Genomic DNA, 15,023 nt, shown 5'->3' with positions numbered 1-15,023 from the left:
TTTCTCCCCCAGTGCCTCCCTCCCCTCCTTCAGGATTCCCCCCCAACACACACACCTGATACTCAACCCTGGCAGAGTTAATGCTTCTCGCTCAGATCAGATGTGGCACTAGGGAGGTCGTGTGACAGAGGAAGGTTGCTATAAATATAGTTACGCCCTGCAATCACTGCCCCAGACGCCTTTGGGCAGGAAGAGCAGAAAGTGTGAGAGACACACAGAGGAGGGCGTGGGGGAAGGAGAGAGGAGGAGGAGGAGGACAAGACAGGCAGAGGCCATGCTCTGGGCTAAGCAGTGCGGCAGTTCACGGTGGGGCCTGGAATGGCCCCGTCGTCACAGCTAAGAGAGAGAGAGAGAGCTTGACAGGGCAGGAGCAGCGTCATGGAGAGCTCAGAACATAAGAAGGAGGAGACCAGATCCAACTCAACCCTGTGGGGGGGCGCTCCCCAGTATGCCTATGTCCACTTTGAGAACTGCACCAACTACGGCATCCCGTCGGAGGCAGGGGGCGAGACCAGGGGGCTAGGAAATGACCTGCAGTGCCTGGAGAACTCCCTCAGCCATTCGCAGGTAGGGCAAAGGGGGAGACTGGGGAAGCGCCTGGGCAGATGAGGCTGCGGGGGTTCTGGGGAGGTGAGCTGCAGGAGGTGCTGTGGCACACGCAGCCCTATCAGAGCACCCTCCCACACCGCTCCTCCCCTCGCTCGCTGAGCCCCAGAGCTGGAATTGGTCCTGCCACCGAGCTCCCGTGGTGGTGCTGCTGGGATGCCAAAGCCCTGTCCAGTCTCACTCCCACCTGCAGGGGACAGAGAGTACCTCCTAGAGGTGATAAAAGGGAGGTGAGGGAAGAAAACCGCCCCACAGCCCATGTGCAGCGATAAGGGAAGTTTAATCTGTCACATTAGCGTAGCCCTGAGACACCACCGTGATCATGTCTAGAGAGACCTGAAGGGAGAGCGTGCACGTATTGATGGGCAGGCAAAGAAGCCTATTTAGGGCACAATTTATCCATGCACTAAAGGGACCAAAAAGAGGCAGCTTTCATGACCCTCTCTCTGATCCTGGAGCGTCAGGGGGCCAGTTTGACTTCTTGTACACAGTAAGGGTTATTCAGCTCTGACCCCTGCTTTAGTTCTCACCCTACTTGCTATAGCAACTATGTGTACAGTGGCAGCAGGAGATAGGTAGAACATATGTGGGTCCTGGCCACGCTCACCCCCCTCCCTTTGCCATGCTCATGCCCAGTCCCAGCCGTGTTCCCTGCACCAGAGGTTCCAGTAGGGGCAGGTGAGGAGCTGGTTATTTTAGCTTTGCACCTGGCAGAAAGGGCTCCACTAGAGCATTCCCAGGGGAGGCCCTTATATCTACTTTGCAGTCACTTTGTTCATGCTCAGGAAGCAGGAAAGGGGCTTTACAGTGACAATGAATTTAGCCTGATGGTAACAGGGAGAGTGAGAGATGAGAGTGAAATAGAATGAGAGCGTGCACGACTGGAAAGTATTTGCAATATATTTGGATGAGTGATTTTTGTTGGTAGCACAAAGTTACAATCTGGTGAATACTCATGCATAGTTTCCCACTGCCATCTTGAAAGTGCTTTGACTTCCCTCTGGATAGAAGGGTGTCAGCCATCCAATCAGGGTGGAATGCACCAGATCATGAGGCTTAGATTGACCAATTGCAAGTACAAAAATAAGGAACTTTGACAGCAGTAGCAGCCAAAACAAAGAGTTAGGAGTGCCAATCAACTGAAATATATTCACGAGAACCAGTTGCTGAATAATCTGGATAAAACAAACCAAAATGGATATATTAGAGTGTCTGCGAACACATAAGTGAGTGATCTATATTTGTGATATAAATTGTTCTCATCTAAAGATGCCCAGCTAAAGTAAAAGCCTAGAATGAGGAAGATGGCTACACACACACACACACACACACACACACACACACACACACACACACACACACACACACACACACCAGATAATACATGGTATACATACATGCCATCATCAGATTACACCCAAACACTAACATGCACACCCTCAACCGCAACCAAAGCTACATAGAAAAAGACAGAGCCATGGGCCAGCCCTCTGCCCACGCAACCACACATACAAGCTGGCATACAGGGTCACAGCCACTCCCTCGACAATGACACCACACCCTCTACATACACGCTCTGGCTCCCACACACTGTGTGGGATGAATGATAAGCAGACACAATATACTCCAAGAATTCTGCCTGAGCTGGGGTGCTAGTGATAGAAGTGTGGTTGCAGTGGTGGCAGGGGCTAGCCACCCCGACTGTGTGCCTTGCATCTTGGGTAGGACCATACTTGTAGCAGTCTTTGTTTGTTCCACCTTCAGTGTCCTTTCCTTGTGTGCACATCCATAAACATGCCCTCATGCAAAAAACAGCATGAAGTCACACAAGTGCGTGTACATACACCGGTTCAGGCAATAAACCTCCCACAGACGTGTATTTGTGTACAGGGACTCACGCATTCTCCTTCAACAGGTGCACAGACCTGCTTGCATGCTCACTGAACACGCCCAGCCACAAGACATTCTGTACATGTGGCTCGCACGCACACACACACAACCTATGCAGGTGCACAGCTTTGCAAGAAAATACATTCCTGCACAAACATGCCTTGCACGCATCTCTCGCACCCACATCTGTTACATGTGCACAACCCTGCTGTGTAAATACAAATGTGAAAAAGCACAGCTTTACACACATACCTGGCAGAGAGCCACACACACGCATATATGAGCGTGAATACAGCCTCACCCCCTCATTGGCAGTCTCTCTTGCTGCCATGTACGCACAGAGAGACCCTCGTGCGCACACACGTTCCCATGTGTGCCCATAAAGAATCACCTATACAGAAACACTGGCTCACAGAGGAGACTTTTGGATCACTCTGTCTCTGCATCAGAAACAAGAAGCTTTTCTAAGAAGGTCCAGGTGCTGCCGGAAGTTCAGTGAGCAGGTTATGTGTCATGCTAGCCTAGTCTGAGTCTCCCTCTCTGAGTCCCCCGCTTGCAGCAGGGCATTGTCTGAGCAGTGGATGGCTGGGCGTAAGGGGGAATAGGAAGGTGCAGCACTTGTCAGGAGATTGCTGTGGGAGAACTGCTGGATGAGGCATTTAAACTTACACATGAAATGACTAAAGTGAGATCTCAAACATCAAGCCCCAGAGGAACTGTGGACAAATTACTCTACTGCTTGACGTAGGACTGGAATAGCAGAGGGGCTGCAGGGCAGGGCTGAGCGGCACTGGCAGAGCTGTGTGAGGAGCCCAGGGCTGGAATAGCAGAAGGGCTGCAGGGCAGGGCTGAGGGGCACTGGCAGAGCTGTGTGGGGAGCCCAGGGCTGGAATAGCAGAGAGGCTGCAGGGCAGGGCTGAGCGGCACTGGCAGAGCTGTGTGAGGAGCCCAGGGCTGGAATAGCAGAGGGGCTGCAGGGCAGGGCTGAGGGGCACTGGCAGAGCTGTGTGGGGAGCCCAGGGCTGGAATAGCAGAGGGGCTGCAGGGCAGGGCTGAGGGGCACTGGCAGAGCTGTGAGGAGAGCCCAGGGCTGGAATAGCAGAGGGGCTGCAGGGCAGGGCTGAGGGGCACTGGCAGAGCTGTGTGGGGAGCCCAGGGCTGGAATAGCAGAGGGGCTGCAGGGCAGGGCTGAGGGGCACTGGCAGAGCTGTGAGGGGAGCCCAGGGCTGGAATAGCAGAGGGGCTGCAGGGCAGGGCTGAGGGGCACTGGCAGAGCTGTGAGGGGAGCCCAGGGCTGGAATAGCAGAGGGGCTGCAGGGCAGGGCTGAGGGGCACTGGCAGAGCTGTGAGGGGAGCCCAGGGCTGGAATAGCAGAGGGGCTGCAGGGCAGGGCTGAGGGGCACTGGCAGAGCTGTGAGGGGAGCCCAGGGCTGGAATAGCAGAAGGGCTGCAGGGCAGGGCTGAGGGGCACTGGCAGAGCTGTGTGAGGAGCCCAGGGCTGGAATAGCAGAGAGGCTGCAGGGCAGGGCTGAGGGGCACTGGCAGAGCTGTGTGGGGAGCCCAGGGCTGGAATAGCAGAGGGGCTGCAGGGCAGGGCTGAGGGGCACTGGCAGAGCTGTGAGGGGAGCCCAGGGGTGGAATAGCAGAGGGGCTGCAGGGCAGGGCTGAGGGGCACTGGCAGAGCTGTGAGGGGAGCCCAGGGCTGGAATAGCAGAGGGGCTGCAGGGCAGGGCTGAGGGACACTGGCAGAGCTGTGAGGGGAGCCCAGGGCTGGAATAGCAGAAGGGCTGCAGGGCAGGGCTGAGGGGCACTGGCAGAGCTGTGAGGGGAGCCCACGGCTGGAATAGCAGAGGGGCTGCAGGGCAGGGCTGAGGGGCACTGGCAGAGCTGTGAGGGGAGCCCAGGGCTGGAATAGCAAGGGATGAGGAGGCTGCAGTTAAGGCTGAGGTGAATGGGAAGCAGTTCATGTTTTGGGCTGAGTTATGCTGGCAACTGCATGTGGTTGCCCTGGACAAAAATAGCAACTAGATTAGTCTTGTGAGATCATTGCTATGTACATACATTTTCCCTGGTGCTCTCTCTAGCCTCCCTTAGAATAACTGAAGCCATGGGGCTTCCCCCACTTCCTTTGGGAATCTATTCTATGCTCTATTGGATTACTTCTCGAAGTCAGATTTAGGAAATGTTTCCATATATTCAACCTCAGATTTACCACTGCCCAGTTTTATTTACTCAGAGCTTCGTCTCTCTCCTCAGTGTTTACACCCTTCGGATATTTGCAGACTGTTATCATGTTCCCTCTTAGTCATCATTTAGCCAAGCTAGACAAACTTAGCGCTTTTAAACTTTCCCTTTGGGTCCATCCCTCAAGTTGCTTCTTGGGATCCTCTGTGATTTTTCCAGGTTTCTCTGGTACTGAGGTTTCCCCTTGTGCTGAAAATGTGCAGTCACTGAACTAGTACCCTCCAGGCAGGGACTCTCTCTCACACACAGACCCACTCCCAGTTACTGGCAGGAGACCTACTTTTTAGGTGACCCATCTCTGCTCCGCTGACAGAATGGGGAGTTCCTGGCTTATCCCAGTTTCCCCAAATACTAGGAATGTCAGGTGCTCTATTTTTCAAGGCTCTGGTCTACTCATTTCTGCCTCCCCTTCATCCTGATGATCTCAGACAATTCCAGAGAGCTGGAAAAGCACCTCATAGCCTGGATGCCTAGCTGAGTTATCTCGACCTGTTGAGGCTGCAGTCAGTTCACATGTTTAATGAGATTCCTGCTGCCCCCTTCTTCCAGCTGGGCAGTAACTGCTGTGTGAATGTCCTTTCACTTGGGCTATTACAGCTCTTCCATTGGGTCCAGTCTAACCAGCTGGAATTAACTCATTTCTTTAGTCATTCCAGAGAGGCTTTTTCACCTGGCTTCTCCTCGTTCAGATTCTTCCTTCTTGGGAAACTCCTCCTTGGCCCCAACAAACACATACTTCCACACAAGTTCTGGACAGACTTTAGCCTGTCCGGACTGGACAGACCACCCCCCTAACTTACGCCAAGCCATTCCCCTGCCCTTGGGACGAGCTCATTTTCCTCCATGTCCAGAGACTTTTGAATCTCCGGTCAACTGAGGCAGAGGTGCATCAGGTCGGCCTGGGTGCTACTGTGACCAGAGCTGCCAGGGTCTCTTTTCACCCTTCGGTTTTGGTTGAAAACTTGACACCCAGCAACCTGACTTGTAAGAAGATCCTTAGTACTCTTTTTTGAGCATCATATAGGGCTCAGGTTCCAGTTCCTAGCTTGGATGATGTGCAGTTGACCGGAACCAACAACTGTCCATCCCTAGTCAGTGTGTACTAATGAGGCAAACTTCAGTTGAGGCGATCCAGATACACCTGGTCTTGAATCCAATAGCCAGGTGGAAATGTATGTAATGAATGAGATAAGGTGCACGGTCTGGTGGCCAGGGCAAACAATTACATTGTACCTAGGTTGTATTTGTGATACTGACACCTATTTGCCATGTGAGCTCTGGTAAGTCCCTTTCCTACCGGGCGCTTTGGTTTCTCCCTCTGTAATAATGGCATAATAAAACTTGCCTACCTCACCTCAGGAGGCTGTGAGGCTTAATGTCTTCAGGTTTCCCCAATGCTTTGAGGCCCTTGGATGGAAATATCTGACCAGGGAAGCAGCTAGAAATAAGACTGACGCTCTCTTTCCCAGGCCCGCCTGCTGAGAACACTGAGCATCTCTGCCCAGCATGTTTATGTGTTGTGTGGTATAGGCAGTTGTCCCTGGGACAACCAGTTGGGGGTCAGGAACAAGAAGACGGAGGAAGAAATCATCTTCTGTAACGCAGTGTGGGTAACTCCAGCTCATGGGATTGGCTGAGAAGATAGATTTGTTCTAAAAGAATGGCAGTAGGAATGAAATTCCTTGTTCTAGCTCCTTCTCCCTTTCTTCCCTTGTCCAGAGATTTGGCTTAGTCCCAGGTTAAACACTGCCTCTGCCTCTCAAACGTCCCCGGGATGGCCGCATCACAGTTCCTCAGTTCCTTCCCTCAGTTCCTAATCCCACCCCAGTGCTGAACACTCCTATTGCTACATCCCCACTATGGAAATGATCTAACCCCCACCAAGTGCTCCAGATAGATACGAGCCCCTCCTCTCCACTCCCGAGCCTTCAGCATCTACTCCTTGCTCACTCCTTCCCTCCTTGTCCCCGGTGCCTGGCCTGCTGTTGCATTGAAGGTGCATCTCCGGGGTGGAGGAGGGATAGGGAGCATTTCCAGCAGTAGGGTACTTAGCCAAGGAACACGCCCAGCAGGTGGTATGGAACCATACAGTGTGCAGGGGGGTTGGGCAGTCACTGACAGCTGGAAAAGCAGTGACTGGGTGACGGGAGAATGATAACTGCTTACAGCTATCTCCAGGTTAAACACCTAAAAGGCTAGAGAGGGATTGTTCAGGCTGGTATGAGCAGAGATGGTTGAACTTGAGCAAATGGGGGACGTTTTGGGCTGGTGAGAGTCCCCGGGAGACACGAGGGCAGCCCCATCTCCTGGGGCACTCACAAATGCAGCTGGACAAACCACGTACGATGCGCAGAGAAACTCATGGTGCCTTATGATTCTTTCATGTTAGTTTGTGTTTCTGCTGCTACAACCAGGGCCCAGCCCCCTCCTGGCACTCAGAAAATCCTAAAGGACTCCTGTGTGTGTGGGTTGGAGAGACGGGGAGGGCTACATTCTGGGAGGTGTGAAGTGCCAAGACATCAGGACACACACCAGCAGGGGAACAGGAGCTCCAATGAGCCCTCGGGACAAACTTGGGTCATTGAAGGGCATGTGACCAGCCGCCGCCTGTTCTCAACTTCTCAGACAAGTCGCTCCCCACACTACTTGCTGGACCCAGAAGGAGGGCGAGAGGGAAGCTACTCCCTCTGGTGCCCACTACCCTGCAGGAGACAACAGCCTGCAGTGTCCATGTAACCCCTGGCTTTCTAAAAGTGCCCGTTCTCCGGCACCATTAGAGGGTGGGGAAGTCACGCGGTTTTGAGCTGGTCTCTCTACTTCACCTCTGGTTTATCCCTCCCTAGAGACTGCCTCCCCAGCCCTTCTCTGCAAGATGGCATGGCTGCCAAGTTGGTGCAGCTCCACTGGCCGGGGGGGGCGGTGTTTATGCAGATCGTTGAATTAACTATTTTGTATATTTGAATAAATTTGCTTATAGCCTTATACCTTCAAGACGTGATGGGGCAGGGTGAGGTCTTTCCATGATAGGGAAGGACCGGTCTCTCCGGCGGAGGGCGCGGGGAGGCATGTGAGTGCTGGGTCGTTGCTGAGAGTGGTAGGTTGGGCAGCTGCTCGTTTTCTGAGGTCCCTGGCAGCTGTGTGCTGAGAGGGGGGCTAGTTGAAGGCACAGCTGAAGCCTGCACTAGGTCTGCCTCCCATGCCTCTACTGATTCTGCCTGTGATTCCCTCCCCACTGGCGTAGCTGCGAGAGGTGAGGCAGAGTGGCTGCCGTGCCACCCGCTCCCACAGCCACCCACCCTGGCAGGAAGAGCAGCTGGAGGCAGGGCCTACAGCCATCTGGCTGTGTGGGCTCTGGGAGGGGTGACCCGGGCTGCCTTGGGCATGAGGCAGCCTGGAGGCTGTCACCCTGCAGGAGCACGTGCATGTCTTCCCTTGAGATTCCCAAATGGGAGCTGTCAGCACACTGTCCCACTCTTTGGCTGCAGAGAGCCAGTGACGTGGGGGTTGCATCTGCTTCCCAAAGAAGGGGTCTCAGAGGAGATGGTGCCCTGGCTTGGCCGGTGGTGGAAGAAAGACTGAAATACTGAGCAAACCCCTAGCCCCTGCCACATTCAGGCTATTAACCACAGCACATGTAATCAGGCAGTGTTGGCTTTAGGGACCTGTAACCTCCATAGTGACATGCACAGCTGCTACCTATCTCCAAGCTTCCAGGATGGCCGCAGAGTTTATCAGGCCCCTGTGGAATAAGTAAAGTGGTAAATAATTCCAAGAGTCCCGCACACCCACAGCTGCTGCAGCCCCTGCTTGCTCCCTGGGGAGAATGCTGTGTCCCTACCCACCTGGCATCAGGAGTGAAAGCCCCCCAGCAATTCATGGGATGTCACGTCAGCACCTGAGGGCACCTGCTCCGTTCTAGGGAGTGACTGTAAGCAGGAGAAATTTCATGTGTGATGATACCATACTGTACGTCGCTATTTGGTATATCTGCTGGCTTATTTACCCACATATGGCCTTTTCAGGAGGGCTATTTCCTGCCTGTTTTGAAGCACAGCCCAGTTTTAACTGAGGGAATTCACAGACGTAATAGAACCTGAAAGGGGGATGGGCTCTGGCCATCCATTTAGACTAAAATACATAGGGCCAAATTCAGTCCTGGTGTAAGTATATGCTCCTTCAGTGACACCGACTGCTTTGCACACTCTCTGAATTTGTTTGGTCCTTTCTAATAAGGGAGGCAGGTCACACGAGTCAGTCCACTGAAGTGACATTGCTCCACAGCTGGGACAGAGGGAGGAGAGCAGGAGTGGGAATGCTAAAGCTCTCTGGCAGAGGTAGCGGAAGATGCAGTGCTTGTTTTGTTTAAAATAGAGCCGGTACTCAGCTGGCTGCTGCACCCTGCCCCAGCCAACCCCACAGCTAGGGCTGCTGAGGTGCTAGTACTCAGTACCAGCAAGTACCGGCAAAAAAAAAAAAAAAAGCGCTGGGAAGATATATACACGTTTTATACCGTATTATCATGATTATAAGCTCAAAACATACCCCCATGGGCTTTACAGAATGAAGCCATCCAGGAAAGCCAAAAGCTTCTTGTGTAAATGACAACAAACAGTGGTGCAAAGTCATGAGATGGGGACGGTCTGGCAACCATCTGTTCTTATTCAGGTAACGAGGGAAGGACATAAATATAGTTTCACTTTCAATGAGACTGGAAATGAAGGAAACTATTCTGTGGCTCTGGTAGGTACTGAACTGGCTCCAGCATGAGGCCTCATGGTTTAAGTAATACATGTGGTAACTACACCAGACCTCCTGGAGTGAGGTCCGAGGAAGGCACCAAAAAGGAGCGGAGGCTTGGCGTCAGAAAAGAAAGTTAAAGGAAGTGCCAACATGAGAACTGTGGGGAGACAAGGTAGCAGCCTGCAGGTTTAAAGGTGCTTCTGAGGGATCAGGGACTCATTAGTCTCTGGGGAGGGGAAGAGCAGGGTGCTGAGGTCAAAACACAAAGCAATCATCTGATAAGGCCATGGTTCCCAACCTTTTCACTAACATGACACACTTCAATGAGACAAACAATTCCACCACACACCCACTCTTTCCATCTGAATTGATTGGTCATAAACATCACATTGACTTCCAGTTACCACAGTTACAGTCTCACTAGAGAGGTTTGCAACATAGCAGAGCATACAACAAGCTAAACAAGGATCAGATGTATTAGTGGTTCAAATCCACCGCCGAAGACACTGTCTTAGACAGCGAGCACAGACACATTTTCAAAATCTGCTCAACACCATGCTAGGGATGTTGAGTGAACGGGTAACCACTGAAGGCTGCTCCCTTCCCCGCCAGCCTGTTGGAGCTAGGATGCTGCATTAAAACCATGTCCCAACTCCAATAGGCTCCTGCCCTCCCTCCCCTTTGCCACAGCAGGGATTAGGGGGGCGGGCTCCCCACCAGCTTGTTTGGACTGGGAAGCAGCATTTCAGCTGCCTCCTGTCACAAAGAGGGGGCCACAGGGTCGGCATTTCCCCTCACGGTGGCTCAGCAAAAAGCCACAGTGAGGGGAAATTGACAGAATTTCAGGGCACACTTGGACAATTCTCACAGCACACCAGTGTGCCCAGGCACGCTGGCTGAAAACCCCTCTGGTAAGGCAGAGTGAGACTTGGGGTTTCACGCCAAGGGAAGTCATTCCCTATTCCTACGGAGAGTCCTGTGAGAGCTCTCACTGAGCCAGTGCACTGAGAAGAGAAGTAGCTGTGGGGGAACAAACCATGAGCTGCCCTGAGTATGGTCCTACCCAACATGCAAGGCACACAGGCTGGGTGGCTAGCCCCTCCCACCACTGCAGCCACACTTCTATCGCTAGCACCCTAGCTCAGGCTGAGCTAGTGCAGGCGGGGCGACTTGAGCTGCTAAGCACACCTTCCAGTGCAAAGCGTCAGCTTATCCCTAGTTAGTATTTGCCATCTCAGAGATTCCACATCAACTGTACTCAGTTTAGAAGTAAAAAAGGGTTCTTTTTAAAGGCAGCAACGCAAAATGGCTCTGAGTGCTAAGAGCCAAGCTTCCCATCCTGCACCACATCAACAGTGCCAGTCAAATTAGGGTCTCTGTGACACCTATGTCTTTTGGGTTCGGGGGGGCAAATTTGCAGGAAACAAATAAGGGTACTCTTTGAAGACAGTGTGGTTGTCCAGGTGTCAGTAAGGACATAATTGGTGTAGCAGCACTTTGTTTTGGTTTGTGAAGAGGGAAAGAGCCCAGCATGGCTCTCAGGTACCAGCTGAATATACCAGGTTGGCAGCAGGTGACAATATTTTTTTGCTAGTGAACTGGGCAAGTTTCATCTGAAAAATAATAAACATGGAGCACCAGCAAGGCACATGTATGGAGATGCTTTTTAAAGCAAAGCTATGTTTTTAAATCACAGTAGGGAAAAAATGCAGTTTTAATTCCCTTGTTAAGTCCAGGCAGTGGAGCAAGGTATCACTCTTGAGAGAATTCAAGTTGAGTTATGGTTTAAAGATCATTAAGTCAATTCTGGCACAATGTGGCAGGAGGAAGTGACAGCCAGCAGAAGCCCCATTTTGCCCTAAATGAGCCTGTGTATCTTTGCTAGGAATTGAAGTTGGTGAAAATCTGTTGCCTGGAATCAACAAAATAGTGGTAAGAAACAAATGTGACTGAGGGACGATCAGTCACATGGAGTGCATGGTATTCATACCACCCCTGAATCCCAGGCCCTGCTTGGAATAGACCAGGGATTCCCAACCTATAGGTTGGGACCCAAACAGGGGTCTCCATTTGATTTTTCTAAGGGTTGCTGGCTGGGCGGCTCCAAGCTGCATGTAGATCTTTAGGGAGCCATTTGCAGCTCCCGCCGTTGCTGCCGCTCACTCCTCCAGCTCCCAGTCCCTGCCCTGCCATGCTGAAATGGAATGCAATTTAATTGGTTTAATGGCCGGCAGGAGGGATCTGGCCATCAAACCAATTAAATCAAGTCTCATTTCAGTGCATCAGGGCAGGGAACTGCCTGCACTGTGGGTGGGAAAAGGGAATAGGAGGGCTGCGTGGGAGCCACGTGGAGGAGGTGGCAGCGGTGGTAGTGGTTTGGCAAAGGAGTGGGGTGGGGGGGCAACAGCTGCACTTGTGTGAGGTAGGCAGGGGGCATTTTGAGGCTGCAAGGTGTTTAAGCCTGGGGGCAGGAGAGCATTTTGGGGCTGTGAGGGGGTTCAAGCCTGGGGCAGGTGTGTGAGGAGGAAATCAAGATTCATAAAACAAAATTTTTCAGGGGAGAACCTCCCTTCCCTGCCCCAGTTTTAAATTGCCTTGGGTCACAAAATCTTACTGAATTATCAAAATGGGTTGCCGTCTCAAAAAGGTTTGGAATGGCTGGAGTAGAGGGAAGCTGCTCATGGAGGTCAAAGTGGCTGGAGATGCAAGGGGGGAGATTTTAGGCAGGAGACAATGGATCAGCTATTGTGGGTATTCATTTCCTCCCAAAAGTAAGGAACCAGCAAAGGAGGATTGTGAGACCAATTGTCTGTCTGGGTTTTCCTTTGTTTCTGTCTCCTCTGTTGGGGTCTGTGCATCTGACTGTCTGTGGAATTCTCTGTCCATCTGTGTCTTTCTCTGTGTCTGGGAACTGGGATATTAACCCTGGTTTTCCTTCTCATCTCTCTCTGCTGGCTCTAGCTCTATGGGCAGTACACAGACCAGCTCTCTGATTTTGCACAGAAGGAAGCAGCAAAACTACTGAGTGAGAATAAGGCCCCAGGGAACAGCCAGAGCCCCCGGAAGCGGGACAGCCAGGCAGTGGTCAAAGAGGAGCGGTACTCCAAATGCCAAGGTAGGGCTTGCTTTATTACCAAAAGAGGGACGGGCCTCCTCAGGAGGTGCAGAGTGATGGAGTTCAAGTGGGGCAAAAGAGGAACAATTGAACCTTGTTCTAGGAGAAGAAGCAAGGAGAAGAGACGACAATAGAGGCTACATTTAATTTCCCACCTGCCCCAACGAGAGGTGTGGGGCATGAAGGGGATAGTTTTTCAGAGCAGTCCCTCTTCCCAGCACACAATGGTTACGTATCTCCTGCCCAGAGGCCTTGCTCATGTAAGGAGATGGCTCCTGCCTGTGCTCAGGTTAGACTCCTCCAAGAAATCTGCAGCGTCGTGCAGTGCAGTGCCCAGCCTTCCAGCAGTCTAACGTGCTGTTTCCACAGGAGCTGCTTTCCTGCCACCCTCAGTAAGGGAAAGAGGAGACGGACAGGGGACTTCATCACTGTGTCTTGTCTGACACGGAGCAGCAGGCTTCACGGCTCTCAGGTCCGTCATTCCCCTGGCTTATCCCCTCATCTCAAATTGTTTTCTCATCCACAGACTGTGCTAGACACATTCAGAAATATGTTACCAAGAAGCTTGGAGAAGACTGGATATTCCTGGTTCTGTTGGGTCTGGTCATGGCACTGGTGAGCTGGGGAATGGATTACGCCAGCGCCAAGAGCCTGCAGGGTGGGTCCAATTCAGGTGCTATGAAACTGCCTCATAAATCCCATGTCCAATTCACTGTTGTGCCTGATATCCCATGTTCAGCACCAACTCCTGGCAGCACAGGGCCCTGTAAAGTCATTGCTGGGCCATCGGGGTCAGTACTGACTCCCAAGGTGGAGTATCGACTAGTTTGTCATCCACACTACACCCTGTGCCAGAGGTGCTGGAATGAGGGGTGCTGGCTTGAAGCGGTTTTCGTTCAATACGGGGTTCACAGATTGGTTCAATATCCCTCAGCACCGCCACTATACAAAGAGTTCCACCACTCCAACTCCGAGCATGGCCCTTCTCACGCCCTGCTCGGGCACGGGGATCGGTACCGACCTAGAGAGAAGAAAATCCACTAGAGAGTCACACCGGGCCTTGCAGAACACTCATCTGATTTGGAAGTTTCTCCTCAAATTGTAGGCCAGATGCTTGCCTGGGTTGCTTAGGCTATTTAACAGTTATGGGCCAATGTAGAACGGTATGGCTTGACTGTGAAGTCCTGTTAATTTAGTCTTATATTTCTCCCCTCAAGATACATGCACACATGGAGCACCTCTAATCCAGCCACCACATCCTATTTTGGGAGACCATCTTTCTACCGGGGTGAATTCAGTCTCATGTTTTATATCCCCCTAACACGCACTGCTCCCCAAGGCACCTGCCCTCTGTGGGCGGCACCCCCTTCTGCTGAGAAGTTCAGTCCTTCTCATGGCTGGATTGTTCTCTGTTGGGCCAACCTGTACGTCTGAGCTGGGCTTGTTTGATGCTCATCAACCTGGTGGGGAAGCTGCTGCTCTTGCTGACATGTCCTCTGTCTGCCCACAGCTTACAAGTGGATGTACAAGGAGCTGCACCCGAGTGTTGCTATGCAGTACCTGGCCTGGGTCACCTACCCCATCATCCTCATCCTCTTTGCTGCTGTCTTCTGCCATCTTGTCTCCCCACAGGCTGTTGGTGAGAGCGGGGGGCAAGGGAAGATCTGCCGTTGTCTGTCTCTTTTTTTTGTACGGCACGTACCTTGTTTCTGTGGCTTATTTCTTCACTGTCTGTTCTGGTTTTTTTTTTCAGGGTCTGGGATTCCTGAGCTGAAGACAATCATGCGGGGAGTGGTCCTCAAGGAGTACCTCACACTCAAAGCCTTTGTGGCCAAAGTTGTTGGCCTGACGGCTGGGCTGGGGAGTGGTATGCCTGTCGGGAAGGAGGCAAGTGTGGTGTGTGTGTGTGTGTGTGTGTGCGCGCACCGGGATGGCCAGGGAGGTAGAAACAGGCAGAGGTGTCTGTCTGGGCACTGAGAAGCATCAGGGAGGAAGTGGCTATAACTTCCTTTGTATATAGCCTAACACCTCACCGCCAGAGCCTAGGGCTGCTGCCGTGCAGTCAGAGCACAGGACTGGAGCCTAAACCCCTGTGGCCAGAGCCAGCCAGGCCACCACCCCAGGGCTAAAGACCAAAGCCTGAGCCTCATTATCGACGGGGAAGTTCCTGCTCCTCCAGTGTTGTGTCCTTTGGGCAAGGGGCCATTTCACCCCACTGCCCACTCCTCTGGCTTTCTGTTTGAGGTTCTCTACAGCGTTGGTCCCCCCATCGGTCATTTTTCTGCCGCTGTAAAAGGTTTGATTGAGAAAGGGTTAAAAAAGGATGCTGAAATACCTTCAAGTCAGTGATGTCCCACCTGAGAGAAAGAGAGGGGAGCTGGGCGGGAGACCGTCAAAGATGGCCAGCGAGGGGGAGTTTTTTTGAAGT

The 15,023-nt window shown here is 52.4% G+C and overlaps 1 protein-coding gene across 1 annotated transcript in view; it reads left to right on the top strand.

The window, feature by feature from the left end:
* Positions 1 to 208: 208 nt before the first annotated feature.
* Positions 209 to 15,023, top strand: part of CLCN1 (chloride voltage-gated channel 1) — a 52,604-nt gene continuing 37,789 nt past the window's right edge. The window contains exons 1-5 of the mRNA XM_075001830.1: positions 209 to 567; positions 12,442 to 12,595; positions 13,122 to 13,253; positions 14,106 to 14,234; positions 14,349 to 14,482. Of these exons, the coding sequence (XP_074857931.1) occupies positions 379 to 567; positions 12,442 to 12,595; positions 13,122 to 13,253; positions 14,106 to 14,234; positions 14,349 to 14,482 (738 nt within the window). The 5' untranslated portion in view covers positions 209 to 378. The remainder of the gene's footprint in view (positions 568 to 12,441; positions 12,596 to 13,121; positions 13,254 to 14,105; positions 14,235 to 14,348; positions 14,483 to 15,023) is intronic.

Source organism: Carettochelys insculpta, chromosome 1, assembly GCF_033958435.1.
Source record: "Carettochelys insculpta isolate YL-2023 chromosome 1, ASM3395843v1, whole genome shotgun sequence".
NCBI classification, from domain to species: domain Eukaryota; kingdom Metazoa; phylum Chordata; order Testudines; family Carettochelyidae; genus Carettochelys; species Carettochelys insculpta.
Note: the sequence above shows the minus strand (reverse complement) of the source record. Positions and strands in the feature narration are given on the sequence as shown.